This window comes from Amblyraja radiata, unplaced genomic scaffold, assembly GCF_010909765.2.
Source record: "Amblyraja radiata isolate CabotCenter1 unplaced genomic scaffold, sAmbRad1.1.pri S43, whole genome shotgun sequence".
Classification (NCBI taxonomy): Eukaryota; Metazoa; Chordata; class Chondrichthyes; order Rajiformes; family Rajidae; genus Amblyraja; species Amblyraja radiata.
In genome coordinates this window covers 5,356,150-5,376,630 of record NW_022630150.1, presented here as the reverse complement: position 1 = coordinate 5,376,630, position 20,481 = coordinate 5,356,150, and the positions used below count along the sequence as shown (strand labels likewise).

At 50.1% G+C, this 20,481-nt stretch overlaps 1 protein-coding gene across 1 annotated transcript in view; it reads left to right on the top strand.

The window, feature by feature from the left end:
* The window catches only part of dnah2 (dynein axonemal heavy chain 2), a 121,087-nt gene that overhangs the window by 5,078 nt on the left and 95,528 nt on the right, over positions 1 to 20,481 (top strand). The window contains exons 4-13 of the mRNA XM_033016320.1: positions 566 to 794; positions 1,301 to 1,411; positions 2,247 to 2,485; positions 3,105 to 3,296; positions 6,346 to 6,503; positions 8,827 to 8,914; positions 9,645 to 9,850; positions 11,151 to 11,280; positions 14,829 to 15,011; positions 19,565 to 19,779. Of these exons, the coding sequence (XP_032872211.1) occupies positions 566 to 794; positions 1,301 to 1,411; positions 2,247 to 2,485; positions 3,105 to 3,296; positions 6,346 to 6,503; positions 8,827 to 8,914; positions 9,645 to 9,850; positions 11,151 to 11,280; positions 14,829 to 15,011; positions 19,565 to 19,779 (1,751 nt within the window). The remainder of the gene's footprint in view (positions 1 to 565; positions 795 to 1,300; positions 1,412 to 2,246; positions 2,486 to 3,104; positions 3,297 to 6,345; positions 6,504 to 8,826; positions 8,915 to 9,644; positions 9,851 to 11,150; positions 11,281 to 14,828; positions 15,012 to 19,564; positions 19,780 to 20,481) is intronic.

Here is a 20,481-nt window from a genome sequence, read left to right as displayed (position 1 = left end):
CATCCTGTCAAAGAAAAGACTGCACACAAATACAATCAAGCATAGTCTAGATATAAAAGATAGTACAACATTTAGTGCAAAGATATAACATTAAAGTCCGATAAAGTCTAACTAAAAATAGTTCAAATGTTTAAGAAGAAACTGCAGATGCTGGAAAAATCGAAGGTGGACAGAAATGCTGGAGAAACTCAGCGGGTGAGGCAGGGTCTCTGGAGCGAAGGAATAGGTGATGTTTTGGGTCGAGACCCTTCTTCAGACGGATAGTTCAAAGGTCTCCCACGAGGTTGAGGATTCTGTAATCCTTTGCCTTGTCGAACAAGTCTCACTTTTTAAAAACTCCATTTTTTTGTGAAGATGGTGGGTGTGGAACGAGCTGCCAGAGGACGTCATTGAGGCTGGGACAATCCCAATGCTTAAGAAACAGGTGCATGGATAGGACTGGTTAGGAGGGCTGTGGACCAAACGCGGGCAGGTGGGACTTGTGCAGCTGGGGCATGTTGGGCCGAAGGGCCACTCTACCTCCACCAACCAAAGCCAGTGACCACCGTCTGCATTTCCCTTCCAGGGCACGGATTACCTGATGTACTTCATCCGCAAGGAGCAGGCGGTGATTACGGAGGATAACTTCATGCACGTGGTGCAGTTTGGCAGCATCCGGCATGGACACCTGGAGAGCCTGCTGAGGCACATGCAGGGCATTTTTGCTGCGCAGTTTTTTGAGAACCGAATGTGGCCCGAGGGAATCAAGAACAACTTCTCCGCGCACTTGCACAAATTCCTGGCCAGCCTCACAGGTATCTGAATTGTAGACGCTGCCCAGACCATCACACAAAACCACCCTCCCTTCCATCGACTCCATCTACACCTCACGCTGCCGGCAGCATAATCGAGGACCAGTCTCACCCCCACCTTGCTACTGTAGAAGGGTCCCAACCCAAGACGTCACCTGTCCATTCCCCCCACAGGTGCTACCTGACCCTGACGCTGAATTCCTCCAGCACTTTGTTTCTCTCTGGGTTATTGGATCGGACGCATGAATTCAAAGCCCAAGGTAGCAGCTGGGGAATTTAAATAAATCTGCATTATAAAATATTGGCATCAGTAAAGGTGACTATGAATCTAATGAATTGTTGTAAAAACCCATCTGGTTCCAGCGAGAAGCAAATCTGCCTCACTTACCGAGTCTGGCATAAAACTAGACACCGAGTGAAGGGGCTACTAACTCTTAACCCAAGAGCAAAAACTGCAGTAAAATGAACCTTACAGGTTGTCGACTTGTTGACTCTCATTTTCTCCACAGATGCTCGATACAAGTTGGATGGCCACACTGTCCTTTATATCCCACAGGAAAGCTTGATGTTGACACCGGAGCAAGCAGCAAAGGACAAGGACCTTCTCCAGAGACTGGAGAGTGAGTCATGATTTACACCCGTCTACACGGGGCGACACTGTGGCACAGCGTTCAGAGATACAGCGCGGGAAATGGGCCCTTCAGTCCACCGAGACCGCACCGACTGGCCATCCCCGCACATTAACACCACCCGACACACACGAGAGACAATATACACTCTCACCAAGCCAATTTAACTACAGTACGAACCTGTACGGCTTTGGAGCGTGGGAGGAAATCAAAGATCTCAGAGATAACCCACGGGGAGAACGTACAAACTCCGTACAGACAGCACCCGTAGTCCGGATGGAACCCGGGTCTCCGGCGCTGCAAGCGCTGTAAGGCAGCAACTCTACCGCTGCGCCACCCACCGTGACTGACGTTCTGCTGCCTTACAGCGCTTGTATTCACTGGAATTTAGAAGGATGAGCGGGCATCTTATAGAAACATATAAAATTATTAAGGGATTGGACAGGCTAGATGCAGGAAAAATGTTCCCCAATGTTGGGGGGAGTCCAGAACCAGGGGGTCTCACACACAGTTTAAGAATAAGGGGTTAGGCCATTTAGGACTGAGATGCGGAAACACTTTTCCACCCAGAGAGTTGTGAATCAGTGGAATTCTCTGCCACAGAGGGCAGTGGAGGCCGATTCACTGGATGTTTTCAAGAGAGAGTTGGATTTAGCTCTTAGGGCTAACGGAATCAAGGGATATGGGGGGAAAAGTAGGAACGGGGTACTGATTTTAGATGATCAGCCGTGATCATATTGAATGGCGGTGATGACTCAAAGGGCCGAATGGCCTCTACTCCTGCACCAATTTTCTATGTTTCTAACCCATCAAATTCAATTTTCAGCTGCTGTTGTTCACTGGACTCGTCAGATTAAAGATGTGCTCAGTGCTCAGGAGTCGATCGATACCGGGGAGATCCTGGGGCCACTGGAGGAGATTGAGTTCTGGCGGAACCGCTGTGATGACCTGTCCGGCATTGGATTCCAGCTGGATAAACCTGGGGTCAAACACATCCAGGCTATCCTGGAACTCTCCAAATCCTCCTACATTGCTCCCTTCCTCAAACTTGCCAAGCTTATCCAGGTATGTTCATAAACTCATGAGTGATAGCGGCACAATTAGGCCATTTGGCCCATCGAGTCTACTCCAGCCATTCCATCGTGTATGTGTGTGTGTCTGTGTGTGTGTGGGGGTGAGGTGTGTGTGTGTGTGTGTGGGTGAGGTGTGTGTGGGTGTGTGTGTGGGTGAGGTGTGTGGGTGTGTGTGTGTGTGTGTGTGGGTGAGGTTGTGTGTGTGTGGGGGTGAGGTTGTGTGTGTGTGTGGGTGTGTGTGTGTGTGTGTGTGTGGGTGAGGTTGTGTGTGTGTGTGTGTGTGCGGGTGGGTGTGTGTGTGTGTGTGAGGGTGGGTGTGTGTGTGTCTGTGGGTGTGTGTGTGTGTGTGTGTGGGTGTGTGTGTGTGTGTGTGTGTGCGGGTGTGTGTGTGTGTGTGTGTGTGTGTGTGTGTGTGTGTGTGTGTGTGTGTGTGTGTGGGTGTGTGTGTGTGTGTGTGTGTGTGTGTGTGGGGTGTGTGTGTGTGTGTGTGTGTGTGTGTGTGTGTGTGTGTGTGTGTGTGTGTGTGTGTGTGTGTGTGTGTGTGTGTGTGAGGTGTGGAGATCTCGCCTCTCTCCACTATCCCTGATGTCCACGTTGTGCTTTGTGTTCAGGATGGACGTGCTCAGGCCCAGTCCAACCTCAGCTTCCTGGCCATCCTCAACGTGCCGTGCCAGGAGCTGACCACACTCCCGGTCAAAGACATCCCCCCCAAACTGCCGCACATCCTCAACCTAGTCCGTGTCATCTGGATCAACTCCTTGTTCTACAACACCCGCGACCGGATCACTGCACTCTTCCGCAAGGTGAGATCAACAGCGGTGGCCCTGTGGTCGCCCGCGGCTAGGTGGCTCGCCGCTCGCTCCACGTGGGGCCTGCATGTTCAAGCTCCCATTGCAGAGGTGAGGGGAAATACATGTTAGTGCTCTTGCAGCAGCCCTGGGGCAACACTGCACCCGGAGGTGGGCACAGTCTGGGCGGCAATACACAGGGGCGTGTTAGTCGTGGGGTAGTACAGAGAGTGGCACTGTGGGTGGGGCTATCACTGTGGGTAGGGGCAGTAGAGAGGGTGGCACTGTGGGTGGGGCTATCACTGTGGGTGGGGGCAGTACAGAGGGAGAGTCCCTGTGGTGGGACAGTACAGAGGGAGAGTCCCTGTGGTGGGGCAGTTCCAAGGGGTGACATTACTTGTGGTTGGGACAGTCCGTACAGAGGGAGAGTCATTGTTGGTGGGGCTATACAGAGGGTGGCATTGTGCATGGGGCAGTACAGTTATTGGAGTAGAATTCGGCCATTCGGCCCATCTATTCTACTACGCCATTCAATCGTGGCTGATTTCTGCCTCCTAATCCCATTTATCTGCCTCGGGAACGTATCTGTCTCTGCCTTAAAAATATCCACTGCCCGGCCTCCACAGCCCTCTGTGGCAATGAGTTCCACAGATTCACCACCCTCTGGCTGAGTGAGTGAGCACCACACTGAGGGAGCTTCAGGGCTGAGGGAGGTCTAGACTGAGGGAGCTTCAGGGCTGAGGGAGGTCTAGACTGAGGGAGGTCTAGACTGAGGGAGCTTCAGGGCTGAGGGAGGTCAAGACTGAGGGAGCTTCAGGGCTGAGGGAGGTCTAGACTGTGGGAGCTTCAGGGCTGAGGGAGGTCTAGACTGAGGGAGGTCTAGACTGTGGGAGCTTCAGGGCTGAGGGAGGTCTAGACTGAGGGAGGTCTAGACTGTGGGAGCTTCAGGGCTGAGGGAGGTCTAGACTGAGGGAGGTCTAGACTGAGGGAGGTCTAGACTGAGGGAGGTCTAGACTGAGGGAGGTCTAGGCTGAGGGAGGTCTAGACTGAGGGAGGTCTAGACTGAGGGAGGTCTAGACTGAGGGAGGTTCAGGGCTGAGGGAGGTTTAGACTGAGGGAGGTCTAGACTGAGGGAGGTCTAGACTGAGGGAGCTTCAGGGCTGAGGGAGGTCTAGACTGAGGGAGGTCTAGACTGAGGGAGGTCTAGGCTGAGGGAGGTCTAGACTGAGGGAGGTCTAGACTGAGGGAGGTCTAGACTGAGGGAGGTTCAGGGCTGAGGGAGGCTTAGACTGAGGGAGGTCTAGACTGAGGGAGGTCTAGACTGAGGGAGCTTCAGGGCTGAGGGAGGTCTAGACTGAGGGAGGTCTAGACTGAGGGAGCTTCAGGGCTGAGGGAGGCCCAGGCTGAGGGAGGTCTAGACTGAGGGAGGTCTAGACTGAGGGAGCTTTAGGACTGAGGGAGGTCTAGACTGAGGGAGGTCCAGACTGAGGGAGGTCTAGACTGAGGGAGGTCCAGACTGAGGGAGGTCTAGACTGAGGGAGGTCTAGACTGAGGGAGATCTAGACTGAGGGAGGTCTAGACTGAGGGAGGTCTAGACTGAGGGAGGTCTAGACTGAGGGAGGTCTAGACTGAGGGAGGTCTAGACTGAGGGAGGCCCAGACTGAGGGAGGTCTAGACTGAGGGAGGTCTAGACTGAGGGAGGCCCAGACTGAGGGAGGCCCAGACTGAGGGAGGTCTAGACTGAGGGAGGTCTAGACTGAGGGAGGTCTAGACTGAGGGAGGTCTAGACTGAGGGAGGTCTAGACTGAGGGAGGTCTAGACTGAGTGAGGGAGCGCTGTATTGTCAGCGTGGCATGATTAAGGGAGAGGACAATGGCAACACATTGCTGCCATTGTTTTGAAAAGAGTCTTCCACTCGTCTAGTTGGCCGAATGATTGGACGTTAAAGATGAGGTCGTTTATCAAACGACGGTAGACAAAAGTGCTGGAGAAACTCAGCGGGTGCAGCAGCATCTATGGAGCGAAGGAAATAGGCAATGTTTCGGGCCGAAACCCAGATGCTGCTGCACCCGCTGAGTTTCTCCAGCAATTTTGTGTACCTTCGATCTTCCAGCATCTGCAGTTCCTTCTTGAACAAAACTGAATGAAGTACTTCAGTGATTATTAGGCCCTTTCTGACATCTAGTGGTGTAGATGGGCGCTACATAAATGCAAATCCTTTCTTAGTCCATGCGTGACTGACTCTGTTCACCTACTGAAAGGAGGCGGTCAGGCGCACTAGGATTCTGACTTCAAGGCAATGATGCTTAACCCCGTGGCTGGCTGCCCTCATCCCCATTACTATGATAGCTCCATTAAAACGTCATGGGTTGGCAAGGCCAATCGATACCTGTGTAGGAAAGAGCCACAGGTGCTGGTTTAAACCAAAGATAGACACAAAATGCTGGAGTAGCTCAGCGGGACAGGCAGCACCTCTGGAGAGAAGGAATGGGTGACGTTTCTGGTCGAGATCCTTCTTCAGAGAGCAGTAGTTGTCCGAATCAGGCTCAGTCAGGCTCGTTACAGATGCTCCCATCTACTCTGCCTCTATCACAGAATCTACTCCCCATCCCCACTCTAATGTCTTTAAGAAGGAACTGCAGATGCTGGAAAATCGAAGGTACACAAAAAAGCTGGAGAAACTCAGCGGGTGCAGCAGCATCTATGGAGCGAAGGAAATAGGCAACGTCTCGGGCCGAAACCCAAAGGAAATAGGCAACGTTTCGGGTCGAAACCCAAAGGGTTTCGGCCCGAAACTTTACCTATTTCCTTCGCTCCATAGATGCTGCTGCACCCGCTGAGTTTCTCCAGCACTTTTGTGTACCTACCATTCCTCTGTCGGTAGGTACAAAAAGCTGGAGTAACTCAGCGGGACAGGCAGCATCTCTGTAGAGAAGGAATGGGCGACGTTTCGGGTCGAGACCCTTCGTCAGACTGGAGTTGTTAAGTGACTGGGGCAGTTCACCGTCACCATTAGCGAGCGAGTGTGTTTTACCCTCCTGCCTGCCTTCCTTCCCCTCTCCAGCTGAGTAACGAGATCATTCACCTGTGCTCCAAAGAGATCTCGCTGGACAAGATATTTGAGGGCTTCACCAAGTCGAGCAAGGCCACCTTGCATGACTGTATCGAGTGCTGCCAGGTGTGGAAGAGGCACTTTGGTCATGCAGCCACCGTTCACAGCAGGTGAGTCCCCCTCACCTTCCTCCCCCTCTCACAGACCCAGTTGTGGCTTCTCAAGTTCAAGTTCAAGTTCAAGTTTATTGTCATGTGTCCCTGATAGGACAATGAAATTCTTGCTTTGCTTCAGCACAACAGAACATAGTAGGCATTGACTACAAAACAGATGAATAAATAAATAATGGGCTATTAATGTTCAGAGTTTTGTCCCAGCCAGGTTTAATAGCCTGATGGCTGTGGGGAAGTAGCTATTCCTGAACCTGGTCGTTGCAGTCTTCAGGCTCCTGTACCTTCTACCTGAAGGTAGCAGGGAGATGAGTGTGTGGCCAGGATGGTGTGGGTCTTTGATGATACTGCCAGCCTTCTTGAGGCAGCGACTGCGATAAATCCCCTCGATGGAAGGAAGGTCAGAGCCGATGATGGACTGGGCAGTGTTTACTACTTTTTGTAGTCACTTCCTCTCCAGGGCGCTCAAGTTGCCGAACCAAGCCACGATGCAACCGGTCAGCATGCTCTCTACTGTGCACCTGTAGAAGTTAGAGAGAGGGTACACAAAAATGCTGGAGAAACTCAGCGGGTGCAGCAGCATCTATGGAGCGAAGGAAATAGGCGACGTTTCGGGCCGAAACCCTTCTTCAGACTGATGGGGGGGGGGGGGGGGGGGGGGAGAAGGAAGGAAAAAGGGAGGAGGAGGAGCCCGAGGGCGGGGGGATGGGAGGAGACAGCTCGAGGGTTAAGGAAGGGGAGGAGACAGCAAGGGCTAGCAAAACTGGGAGACATCACACTGGGTGGTGCGGAGAGTTAGAGTTAGAGCCTCCTTGACAAACCGACTCTCCGTCATCTTCTCAGGAAGTAGAGGCGCTGATGTGCTTTCTTGATAATTGCATCAGTGTTCTCGGACCAGGAGCTTGCAGACAGACCTCTGTACGTGCAGCCAGTAGAAGGGATGAGAGGGAAAGATGGATCAGCCACGACTGAATGGGCCAAATGGCCTGATTCTCCTCCTATGACTTATGAACTCATGCTGCCTCATGTTACACGAGATCCGGGTTTAATCCTCACCTCAGTCCTGGCACCACTTTAGCCCACAAGGAATGCCACTAGATTATCATGATACTGCTTGTCTGATTTCCACACTGCCATCTCTCCGCAGTGTGATGTCCACATGTATCATTATGGTCGGAGCCCACACCACACTCTGTCCTCCGGCCCATAACCAGGGGGCCATTCATTATAAGGTCATTAGGAGCAGAATGTGGTCATTCGGCCCATCAACTCTGCGCCATTCAATCAGGGCTGATCTATCTCACCCCCCTAACCCCATTCTCCTGTCTTCTCCCCATAACCTTTGATAGCCCGTACTAATCAAGAATCTATCTCTGCCTTAAAAATATCTATTGACTTGGCCTCCACAGACTTCTGTGGCAAAGATTTCCACAGATTCACCACCCTCTGACTAAAGAAATTCCTCTTCATCTCCTTCCTGCTTTAATTCTGAGGCTGTGACTCTCCCATTAGTGGAAACATCCTTTCATTATTCAGTAAGTTTCAATGAGTACCCCCTCATCCTTCTAAACTCCAGCGAGTACAGGCCCAGTGCCGACAGACGCTCATCATAGGCTAACCTACTCATTCCTGGGAACATTCTTGTAAACCTCCTCTGGACCCTCTCCAGAGCCAGCGACATCCTTCCTCAGATCTGGGGCCCAAACTTGGTGAAACGCGCCACATCTGACACACTGTGCAGGAATAGGTCGCAGAATCAACATTGTGTTTGCGGACCACAATAGAAACATAGAAATAGGTGCAGGAGTAAGGCCATTCGGCCCTTCCAGCCAGCACTGCCATTCAATATGATCATGGCTGATCATCCACAATCAGTACCCCGTTCCTGCTTTCTCCCTATATCCCTTGATTCTTTTAGCCCTAAGAACAAAATATAACTCTTATCTTGAAAACATCCAGTGAATTGGCCTCCACTGCCTTCTGTGGCAGAAAATTCCACAACTTTCTGGGTGAAAAGATTTTTCCTCATCTCAGTCCTAAAAGGCCTACCTCTTATTCTTAAACTGTGACCCCTAGTTCTGGACTCCCCCAACATGGGGAACATTTTTCCTGCATCTAGCCTGTCCAATCCATTAAGAATTTTATATAGTCTCGACTGTCCCAAGAATAACACGTCAGGAAGGTCTGTCTGGGCAAGGCAGGCTCGGTGCCACGGTGGGGAGCTGGAGGGAGCTGCCTGGCTGCTTGCTTCACTTACACAGCTGGAGTTAGGATGAGTAGGAAGATTGTTTGTGTCTGAAACTTCAGTGCCCTTGCTCCGCAGATTCTCCGACATCCCCTGGGTCCTGGATCACACCAGCATCTTTGCGCAAGTGGATGCCTTCATACAGCGTTGCAGGGATCTGCTGGAGGTACGGCACTGGAAGAATATTATCCCACAAAGTTGAAATAAAGGGAAGGCGATGGTGTGGATGCTGGAGATGGGAAGTTGTCAGGAGGTCAAGCAGCATCTGTTGGGTGGAGAAACACAGCACATCTGCATGTTCATCAAAACAGAAGCAAGATTAGTTTAGTTTAGAGGTACAGCGCAGAAACAGGCCCTTTGGCCCACCCAGTCCGTGCTGGCCAGCGATTCCCGCACACTAACACTATCCTACACACACTAGGGACAATTTACACTTATACCAAGCCAATTAACCTACAAACCTGCACGTCTTTGGAGTGTGGGAGGAAACCGAAGATCTCGGAGAAAACCCACGCGGGCGCGGGGAGAGAACGTGCAAACTCCGTACAGTCAGCACCTGTAGCCAGGATCGAACAGCGGCAGGAAAAATACAGGACAACCTTGTTGTTCTTCAAACCCTGCAGACTCCTTTTCCCCCTAGATCTTTCCAGTGCTGTAAAGTGTTTTGGTATTAGTGTTAGGGCGGCACAATAGTAGAGTTGCTGCCTCACAGTGCCATAGACCCGGGTTTGATCCTGACTGCGGCACGGAGTTTGTACCACGTGGGTTTTCTCCAGGTGCTCCGGTTTCTTCCCACTCTGGGTTGTTGGGAAGTCACAGGTGGGCCAGATTATAGAAACCTGGGAGATCAGATGCTGACCTGACAACGCCATTGTATCCTCTCCCTGTCTGCCCAGGTGTGTGACTGTCAGGAGTTCTTTGCCCGGCGGGATGAAGGGAAGCAGACTCCGCTGCCGTGTTTTGAAGGGCACCGCGGTCCTGAGATAACACGAGGCCTACTGGAGATTGAGGCCACGTTCAACAAGATCCTACAGATGCTGAAAACGTCTCAGACCGAGATCCTGGACGTGAAGAATACCTACTGGCACGATGACTACAGCAGGTCAGAGCCATTCACCCTGACACCATTGCTTTGGGAGCTCAGACTGGCTGCCAACATTCAAGCAGCAGCAGAGTACACCGCGATCAGTCTCATATCTTCTATTGAGGGAGTGCAGCGTAGGTTCACCAGCTTAATTCCCGGGCTGGCGGGACTGACATATGATGAGAGAATGGGTCGACTGGGCTTGCATTCACTGGAATTTAGAAGGACGAGAGGGAGCCTTATCGAAACATATAAAATTCTTAAGGGATTGGACAGGCTAGATGCAGGAAAAATGTTCCCCATGTTGGGGGAGTCCAGAACCAGGGGTCACACAGTTGAAGAATAAGGGGTCAGCCATTTAGGACTGAGATGAGGAAAAACGTTTTTGCCCAGAGAGTTGTGAATCTGTGGAATTCTCTGCCGCAGAAGGCAGTGGAGGCCAATTCACTGGATGTTTTCAAGGGAGAGTTAGCTCTTAGGACTAACGGAATCAAGGGATATGGGGGGAAAAGCAGGAACGGGGTACTGATTTTAGATGATCAGCCATGATCATATTGAATGGCGGTGCAGGTTCGAAGGGCCGAGTGGCCTACTCCTGCACCTATTTTCTATGTTTCTATGTTTCTTCAATGCAAAGATAGACACAAAATGCTGGTGTAACTCAGCGGGACAGGCAGCAGCATCTCTGGAGAGAAGGAATGGGTGACGTATCGGGTCGAGACCCTTCTTCAGACTGAATGTTTAAGAAGGATCTGCAGATGCTGGAAAAATCGAAGGTAGATAAAAATATGCTGGAGAAACTCAGCGGGTGAGGCAGCATCTGTGGAGCGAAGGAATAGGTGACGTTTCGGATCGAGACCCTTATAAAAATGCTGGATAAACTCAGTGGATGAGGCAGCATCTATGGAGCGAAGGAATAGGTGACGTTTCGGATCGAGACCCTTATAAAAATGCTGGAGAAACTCAGTGGGTGAGGCAGCATCTATGGAGCGAAGGAATGGATGACGTTTCGGGTCGACACGACCCGAAACGTCACCTTTTCCTTTGCTCCATAGATGCTGCCTCACCCGCTGAGTCTCTCCAGCATTTTTGTCTACCTTCTTCAGACTGATGTCTGGGGAGAGGGAGGTACATAGATAAGGGAATGTAAGGTCCTCCTATCGCTCATTAAGTTATGAGCTATGAACTAAGTTATTATTAACTATCAGCTATAACTATTAACTACCTAGTGAAGTGTGAATAAAACTAAGCTAGCCTTTAGGGATGGGGATCTGTGCCTCCATCTCAGACCCGTTGTCGTGCTGCTGTGTTCACCCAGGTTTCGATCGGGTATCAAGGACCTGGAGGTGATGATGCAGAACCTGATTTCATCCTCGTTTGAGACGGTGACCACTGTCCAGCAAGGGGTGGAGCTGCTGGACGTCTTCCACCACCTTTCCAATAGAGAGGTACGTGCGATCCTAAATCCCACCGCAACCCACCTCGACCACAGTGCCGCAGACCCGAGTTTGAATCTTGTCTACCGATGCTGTCTGTACAGAGTTTGCACCTTCTCCCTGTGGCCACTTGGAATTTCTCGAGGACGCTCTGGTTTCCTCCCACATTCCAAATATTCACATGTACAAGTTTGTAGGTTTAAGGTGGTGGTGGGTGTACGGAACGAGCTGCCAGAGGAGGTAGTTGAGGCTGGGACTATCCCATTGTTTAAGAAACAGTTAGACAGGTACATGGATAGGACAGGTTTGGAGGGATATGGATTAAACGCGGGCTGGTGGAACCAGTGCAAATTCCCCTACTGCAGGTGCTGGAAAAATCGAAGGTTGACAAAATTGGTGGAGAAACTCTGCGGGTGAGGCAGCATCTACGGAGTGAAAGACCATCGCTCCATAGACGCTGCCTCGCCCGCTGAGTTTCTCCAGCAAGTTTGTAGGTTAATTGGATGCCGTAAATCAGATTCAGTTTCAGATTCAACTTTAATTTTCAGTCATTGTCAGTGTACAGTACAGAGACAACGAAATGCAGTTAGCATCTCCCTGGAAGAGCGACATAGAATATGATTTCAATAAATAAATCTATTTACATTCAATGGTCCCCAGTGTGTAGGATAGAACTAGTGTGCGGGTGATCATTGGTTGGCATGGATTCGGTGGACTGAAAGGCTGTATATCTACTATATTGAACTAAACATTGACGCTCAAACTATCTGAGCCTTGGAGCAGGAAGGACAGAGGGGAGAAGGACTTGGGAAAATGGCGTAGAGTCATAGAATGATACAGTGTGGAAACAGGCCCAACTTGCCCACACCTACCAACATGTCCCAGCTACACTAGTCCCACCTGCCTGTGTTTGGTCCATATCCCTCCAAACCTGTCCTATCCATGTACCTGTCTAACTGTTTCTTAAACAATGGGATAGTCCCAGACTCAACTACCTCCTCTGGCAGCTCGTTCCATACACCCACCACCCTCTGTGTGGAAAAAGTTACCCCTCAGACTCCTATTAAATCTTTTCTCCCTTCACCTTGAACCTATGTCCTCTGGTCCTCGATTCCCCTACTCTGGGCAATGAGTGGTGATATATATTGTCAAAGGGGGGAATTGAGAGGACAACTGCAGAGACACAGCTTCCTGTACTGAGTAAACTTGAAGAGGAGATACAACGTCAGGCAAAGGGACTAACTATTACACTTGAGATAAGGAGTCATTTCTTCCCACTCTCGGGTTTGAGAATCTGTGGGCGCTCCGTAATAGAAACTTACAAAACTTACAGAAACTTACAAAATCTTATAGAAACTTACAAAATTCTTAATGGGTTGGACAGGCTAGATGCAGGAAGATTATTCCCGATGTTGGAGAAGTCCAGAACTAGGGGTCACAGTTTAAGGATAAGAGGGAAATCTTTTAGGACCGAGATGAGAAAAACATTTTTCACACAGAGAGTGGTGAATCTGTGGAATTCTCTGCCACAGAAGGTAGTTGAGGCCACACAGTTCATTGGCTATATTTAAGAGGGAGTTAGATGTGGCCCTTGTGGCTAAAGGGATCAGGAGGTATGGAGAGAAGGCAGGTACAGGATACTGAGTTGGATGATCAGCCATGATCATATTGAATGGCGGTGCAGGCTCGAAGGGCCGAATGGCCTACTCCTGCACCTATTTTCTATGTTTCTATGTAATTCAAGGTAAAGAGCTTTACACCCCAAAAAAGCGGATGGGACTGGAAGGGGAAGTGGAGGATCAGCCATGTATCAGCAGCAGTCCTGAGGGGCCAAAGCTATTAATCTTACACAGCTATTAAGGGCCCTCTTAAAATAATTTTTCATTTTGCCCAGAAAAAAAAAATTAAACCTGTGCAGTGAAATACTCTGTAACCAGCCAAGGTTAAAATGAGTAATGTTTGCTGGTGAGCGGTTGGCAAGGCAGGTGCTGGGTTGTGATAACTGAGTCATTTTTCATGTCGGATGTCAGCACTGAGCACGGCATTGCTGGAGACCAGCAAAACCTGTAACCATTGAAGAGTCAGCGGGTCAGGCAGTGTCTATGGAGGAAGATCTAAGTACGATGAGATTCATGGAGTAATACAGCACGGAAACAGGCCCTTCGTCCCAACACATCCATGCTGACCAAGTTCCCTATCTCAGCTGTCCATATTTGACCATATCCCTGTCAACCTCAGATGGACACAAAGTGCTGGAGTCACTCAGCGGGACAGGCAGCATCTCTGGAGAGGAGGAATGGCTGATGTTTCGGGTTGAGACCTTACTTCAGACAGTCAGAAAAAAGGTTGAAAAAAGGACATTTCAGTCTCAACTCGAAATGTCATCCATTCCTCCTCTCCATTCCTCCTCCCCTCTCCTCCTCAGTTACTCCTGCATTTGGTGTATTAACTTTGGTGTAAACCAGCATCTGCAGTTCCTTCCTACACATTCCCTGTAAACCTCTCCTACCCAAGTGCCTATACGCGTCCAAGTTCTAGTCACCCCATTGCAGGGAGGACCTGGAGGCTTTGGAAAGACTACAGAGATTTACAATAGACAATAGGTGCAGGAGTAGGCCATTCGGCCCTTCCAGCCATTTACCAGAATAATGCCCCAATTAGGTACAGGCAGAGTTTGGACAGACTTGGACTGTTGTCTCTGGAATGCCTGAGATTGAGGGGAGACCTGATAATATTATATAAAATCATGAGGTACAAGGTCTGAAGAAGGGTCTCGACCCGAAACGTCACCTATTCCTTCGCTCCATAGATGCTGCCTCACCCGCTGAGTTTCTCCAGCATTTGTGTCTACCTTAAAATCATGAGACCTAATTTAGATAGGGAAGAAACTCAGAATCTTTATCCCAAGACGGAAATATTAAATACTAGACCACATAGGTTTCAGGTAAACGTTTAAATGGTATGTGCGGGGCAAGTTTTGACACCGGGTGTTGTGAGTACCTAGAACACACAGCCGGGGATGGTGGTGGAGGCAGGTGCGATAGTGGAATTGTTGGGACTTACAGATAGGTACATGGATATGCAGGGAATGGAGGGATGTGGATCAGCTACAGGTACAGGTGAGATTAGTTTAATTGCCATCATGTTCAGGACAGACATTGTGGGCTGAAGAGCCTGTCCACGTGCTATACTGTTCTAAGTCCTATGTTTGATGAGGATAAGGATAGACACAAAATGCTGGAGTAGCTCAGCGGGTCAGGCAGCATCTCTGGAGGAAAGGAACAGGTGACGTTTCAGGTCAAGGCCAATCTTCAGGCTGAGAGCCAGAGGAGAGGGAAATGACAGGTATGAATAGAAATCAGAGCTGGAACTGGTGACCAAGGAAAGGTGGAGCCCACAATGGTCCATTGTTGGCTGTGGAAGAGGTGATAATGAACGAATACGAACAGTGAAGCTAGCAGGACGACTATGGTGGGGCAGGGACGTAGAATGAGGCATTGCAAGCGTGAGGTGCTGCTCCTCCAATTTGTTTGAGATTTGATACAGATTGCTCCTTACAGACCATCAAGCGGACCATCGACAAGAAGACGGTGGATGTCTATGTGCTGTTCAACGAGGAGATGGCTCGGGTCAATAAGGATCTGAACAGAAAGGCCATCTACCTGCCTCCACAGATGCCTCGATACGCTGGCCAGGCGCACTGGGCTCGCACCCTCCGGCGTCGCATCGACAGATCAATGCAGGTGAGGGAGTAGCTCACGGCTCACTGACCCACTGTGTTAGAGATACTGACCCACTGTGTTAGAGATACTGACCCACTGTGTTACACACCAGTGTAGAGATACAGCACCAACACTGACCCACTGTGTTAGAGATACTGACCCACTGTGTTACACTAGTGTAGAGATACAGCGGCAACACTGACCCACTGTGTTAGAGATACTGACCCACTGTGTTACACTAGTGTAGAGATACAGCGGCAACACTGACCCACTGTGTTAGAGATACTGACCCACTGTGTTACACTAGTGTAGAGATACAGCGGCAACACTGACCCACTGTGTTAGAGATACTGACCCACTGTGTTACACTAGTGTAGAGATACAGCACCAACACTGACCCACTGTGTTACACCAGTGTAGAGATACAGCACCAACACTGACCCACTGTGTTACACCAGTGTAGAGATACAGTGGCAACACTGACCCACTGTGTTACACCAGTGTAGAGATACAGTGGCAACACTGACCCACTGTGTTACACCAGTGTAGAGATACAGCACCAACACTGACCCACTGTGTTACACCAGTGTAGAGATACAGTGGCAACACTGACCCACTGTGTTACACCAGTGTAGAGATACAGTGGCAACACTGACCCACTACACACCAGTGTAGAGATACAGCACCAACACTGACCCACTACACACCAGTGTAGAGATACAGCACCAACACTGACCCACTGTGTTACACCAGTGTAGAGATACAGTGGCAACACTGACCCACTGTGTTACACCAGTGTAGATATACAGTGGCAACACTGACCCACTACACACCAGTGTAGAGATACAGCACCAACACTGGCCCACTGTGTTACACCAGTGTAGAGATACAGCACCAACACTGACCCACTGTGTTACACCAGTGTAGAGATACAGCGGCAACACTGACCCACTGTGTTACACCAGTGTAGAGATACAGCACCAACACTGACCCACTACACACCAGTGTAGAGATACAGCACCAACACTGACCCACTACACACCAGTGTAGAGATACAGTGGCAACACTGACCCACTGTGTTACACCAGTGTAGAGATACAGCACCAACACTGACCCACTGTGTTACACCAGTGTAGAGATACAGTGGCAACACTGACCCACTACACACCAGTGTAGAGATACAGTGGCAACACTGACCCACTGTGTTACACCAGTGTAGAGATACAGTGGCAACACTGACCCACTGTGTTACACCAGTGTAGAGATACAGCACCAACACTGACCCACTACACACCAGTGTAGAGATACAGTGGCAACACTGACCCACTGTGTTACACCAGTGTAGAGATACAGTGGCAACACTGACCCACTGTGTTACACCAGTGTAGAGATACAGTGGCAACACCAACCCACTGTGTTACACCAGTGTAGAGATACAGTGGCAACACTGACCCACTACACACCAGTGTAGAGATACAGTGGCAACACTGACCCACTGTGTTACACCAGTGTAGAGATACAGTGGCAACACTGACCCACTGTGTTACACCAGTGTAGAGATACAGTGGCAACGCTGACCCACTGTGTTACACCAGTGTAGAGATACAGCGGCAACACTGACCCACTGTGTTACACCAGTGTAGAGATACAGTGGCAACACTGACCCACTACACACCAGTGTAGAGATACAGTGGCAACGCTGACCCACTGTGTTACACCAGTGTAGAGATACAGTGGCAACACTGACCCACTGTGTTACACCAGTGTAGAGATACAGTGGCAACACTGACCCACTGTGTTACACCAGTGTAGAGATACAGTGGCAACACTGACCCACTGTGTTACACCAGTGTAGAGATACAGCGGCAACACTGACCCACTGTGTTAGAGATACTGACCCACTGTGTTACACCAGTGTAGAGATACAGTGGCAACACTGACCCACTACACACCAGTGTAGAGATACAGCACCAACACTGACCCACTGTGTTACACCAGTGTAGAGATACAGTGGCAACACTGACCCACTGTGTTACACCAGTGTAGAGATACAGCACCAACACTGACCCACTGTGTTACACTAGTGTAGAGATACAGTGGCAACACTGACCCACTGTGTTACACCAGTGTAGAGATACAGCACCAACACTGACCCACTGTGTTACACCAGTGTAGAGATACAGTGGCAACACTGACCCACTGTGTTACACCAGTGTAGAGATACAGCACCAACACTGACCCACTGTGTTACACCAGTGTAGAGATACAGTGGCAACACTGACCCACTGTGTTACACCAGTGTAGAGATACAGTGGCAACACTGACCCACTGTGTTACACCAGTGTAGAGATACAGTGGCAACACTGACCCACTACACACCAGTGTAGAGATACAGCACCAACACTGACCCACTGTGTTACACCAGTGTAGAGATACAGTGGCAACACTGACCCATTGTGTTACACTAGTGTAGAGATACAGCACCAACACTGACCCACTGTGTTACACCAGTGTAGAGATACAGCACCAACACTGACCCACTACACACCAGTGTAGAGATACAGCACCAACACTGACCCACTGTGTTACACCAGTGTAGAGATACAGCGGCAACACTGACCCACTACACACCAGTGTAGAGATACAGTGGCAACACTGACCCACTGTGTTACACCAGTGTAGAGATACAGTGGCAACACTGACCCACTACACACCAGTGTAGAGATACAGTGGCAACACTGACCCACTGTGTTACACCAGTGTAGAGATACAGCACCAACACTGACCCACTGTGTTACACCAGTGTAGAGATACAGCGGCAACACTGACCCACTGTGTTACACCAGTGTAGAGATACAGTGGCAACACTGACCCACTGTGTTACACCAGTGTAGAGATACAGCATCAACACTGACCCACTGTGTTACACCAGTGTAGATATACAGCACCAACACTGGCCCACTGTGTTACACCAGTGTAGTGATACAGCGGCAACACTGACCCACTGTGTTACACCAGTGTAGAGATACAGTGGCAACACTGACCCACTGTGTTACACCAGTGTAGATATACAGCACCAACACTGACCCACTGTGTTACACCAGTGTAGAGATACAGTGGCAACACTGACCCACTGTGTTACACCAGTGTAGATATACAGCACCAACACTGACCCACTACACACCAGTGTAGAGATACAGCACCAACACTGACCCACTGTGTTACACCAGTGTAGAGATACAGTGGCAACACTGACCCACTGTGTTACACCAGTGTAGAGATACAGCACCAACACTGGCCCACTGTGTTACACCAGTGTAGAGATACAGTGGCAACACTGACCCACTGTGTTACACCAGTGTAGAGATACAGCACCAACACTGACCCACTACACACCAGTGTAGAGATACAGCACCAACACTGACCCACTGTGTTACACCAGTGTAGAGATACAGCACCAACACTGACCCACTGTGTTACACTAGTGTAGAGATACAGCACCAACACTGACCCACTGTGTTACACCAGTGTAGAGATACAGCACCAACACTGACCCACTGTGTTACACCAGTGTAGAGATACAGCACCAACACTGACCCACTACACACCAGTGTAGAGATACAGCACCAACACTGACCCACTACACACCAGTGTAGAGATACAGCAGCAACACTGACCCACTGTGTTACACTAGTGTAGAGATACAGCACCAACACTGACCCACTGTGTTACACCAGTGTAGAGATACAGCAGCAACACTGACCCACTACACACCAGTGTAGATATACAGCACCAACACTGACCCACTGTGTTACACCAGTGTAGAGATACAGCACCAACACTGACCCACTGTGTTACACCAGTGTAGAGATACAGCAGCAACACTGACCCACTGTGTTACACCAGTGTAGAGATACAGCAGCAACACTGACCCACTGTGTTACACCAGTGTAGAGATACAGCAGCAACACTGACCCACTACACACCAGTGTAGAGATACAACACCAACACTGACCCACTACACACCAGTGTAGAGATACAGCACCAACACTGGCCCACTACACACCAGTGTAGAGATACAACATCAACACTGACCCACTACACACCAGTGTAGATATACAACATCAACACTGACCCACTGTGTTACACCAGTGTAGAGATACAGCACCAACACTGACCCACTACACACCAGTGTAGAGATACAGCACCAACACTGACCCACTGTGTTACACCAGTGTAGAGATACAGCGGCAACACTGACCCATCTGCACTGACCTGCGATCCCCACACATTAATCCAACTCACACCATGGACAATGTACAACTCACTGGGCGACTACTCACGACATGTCGCAGGGTGACGCCTGTATGGCCATGAGTAGTCACCCAAAGAGTTGTACCTTGTTCTGGTCGCCGCTGGATTTTCAACATGTTGAACATTTTCGGAGACCTGCTGCGACTATGACGGGTGCCGGCAAGTCACCGAAAACATTGCGTAAGTGGGACAGGCCCTTAGAGGTATTAAAGAGTCCATTGAGGAATGACCCATGCTAACCTCTGCTTTGCTGTCCACAGTTTCTGACCCAAGCCACATTCCTGCCCCAAATTGGATTGGGGGATGAGTCAATAGCGTTCCACCTGTCCCTGGAGCAATCGCTGGATGAGTTTGTGCGTAAAGTCTTCACTGAATGGACTGTGAACGTGGACAGGGACAGCATAAGGCGGCTGGAGAGACCTCTGATGATCCGTAGCAACGACGATAGTTACCGGCTCAGCGTCAACTTTGACATGTGAGTTCTGCCAACCCGTGGCACTGCGGGTAGTGCTGCTGCCTCACAGCACCCGAGACCCGGGTTCCATCCTGTACATCCTGTACATTCTCCCCGTGACCTGCATGGGGTTTCCCCGAGATCTTCCATTTCCTCCCACACTCCAAAGACGTACGGGTTTGCAGGTTAATTGGCTTGGTGCAAATGTAGAATTGTCCCTAGCTTGTGTTAATTTGCGGGGATCGCTGGTCGGTGCTAAACTACACTAAACCCAGGGAAGACTGGAAGCAAAACGATTGCATCTGCTCATAAAGCTGCAGGATGGCATTGTAAATCAGCACTGTCTTAAATCCCTTGTGACCCAGGGGGAGGTGGGTGTCAGAGGAAGTAGTTGAGGCAGGAACTACAACAGCATTTAGTTTTAATTTAGAGACACAGAATGGAAACAGACCTTTCGGCCCACCACATCCTGGCCCACCGACGATCACCCCATTCACACTAGTTCCATCCTACTCACTAGGAACAATTTACAGAAGCCAATTAACCTGCAAATGGGATGTGGGAGGAAACGGGAGCATCCGGAGAAAACTGCGCACCTGTGGTCAGGATTGAACCCGTGTCTCTGGCGCTGTGAGGCAGCAACTCCACCGCTGTGCTGCCCCTAGTTACCCCAACACTTTGTGTCACCTGGTGCCAATGTATTCTCCCCAACATTGCCCAAGC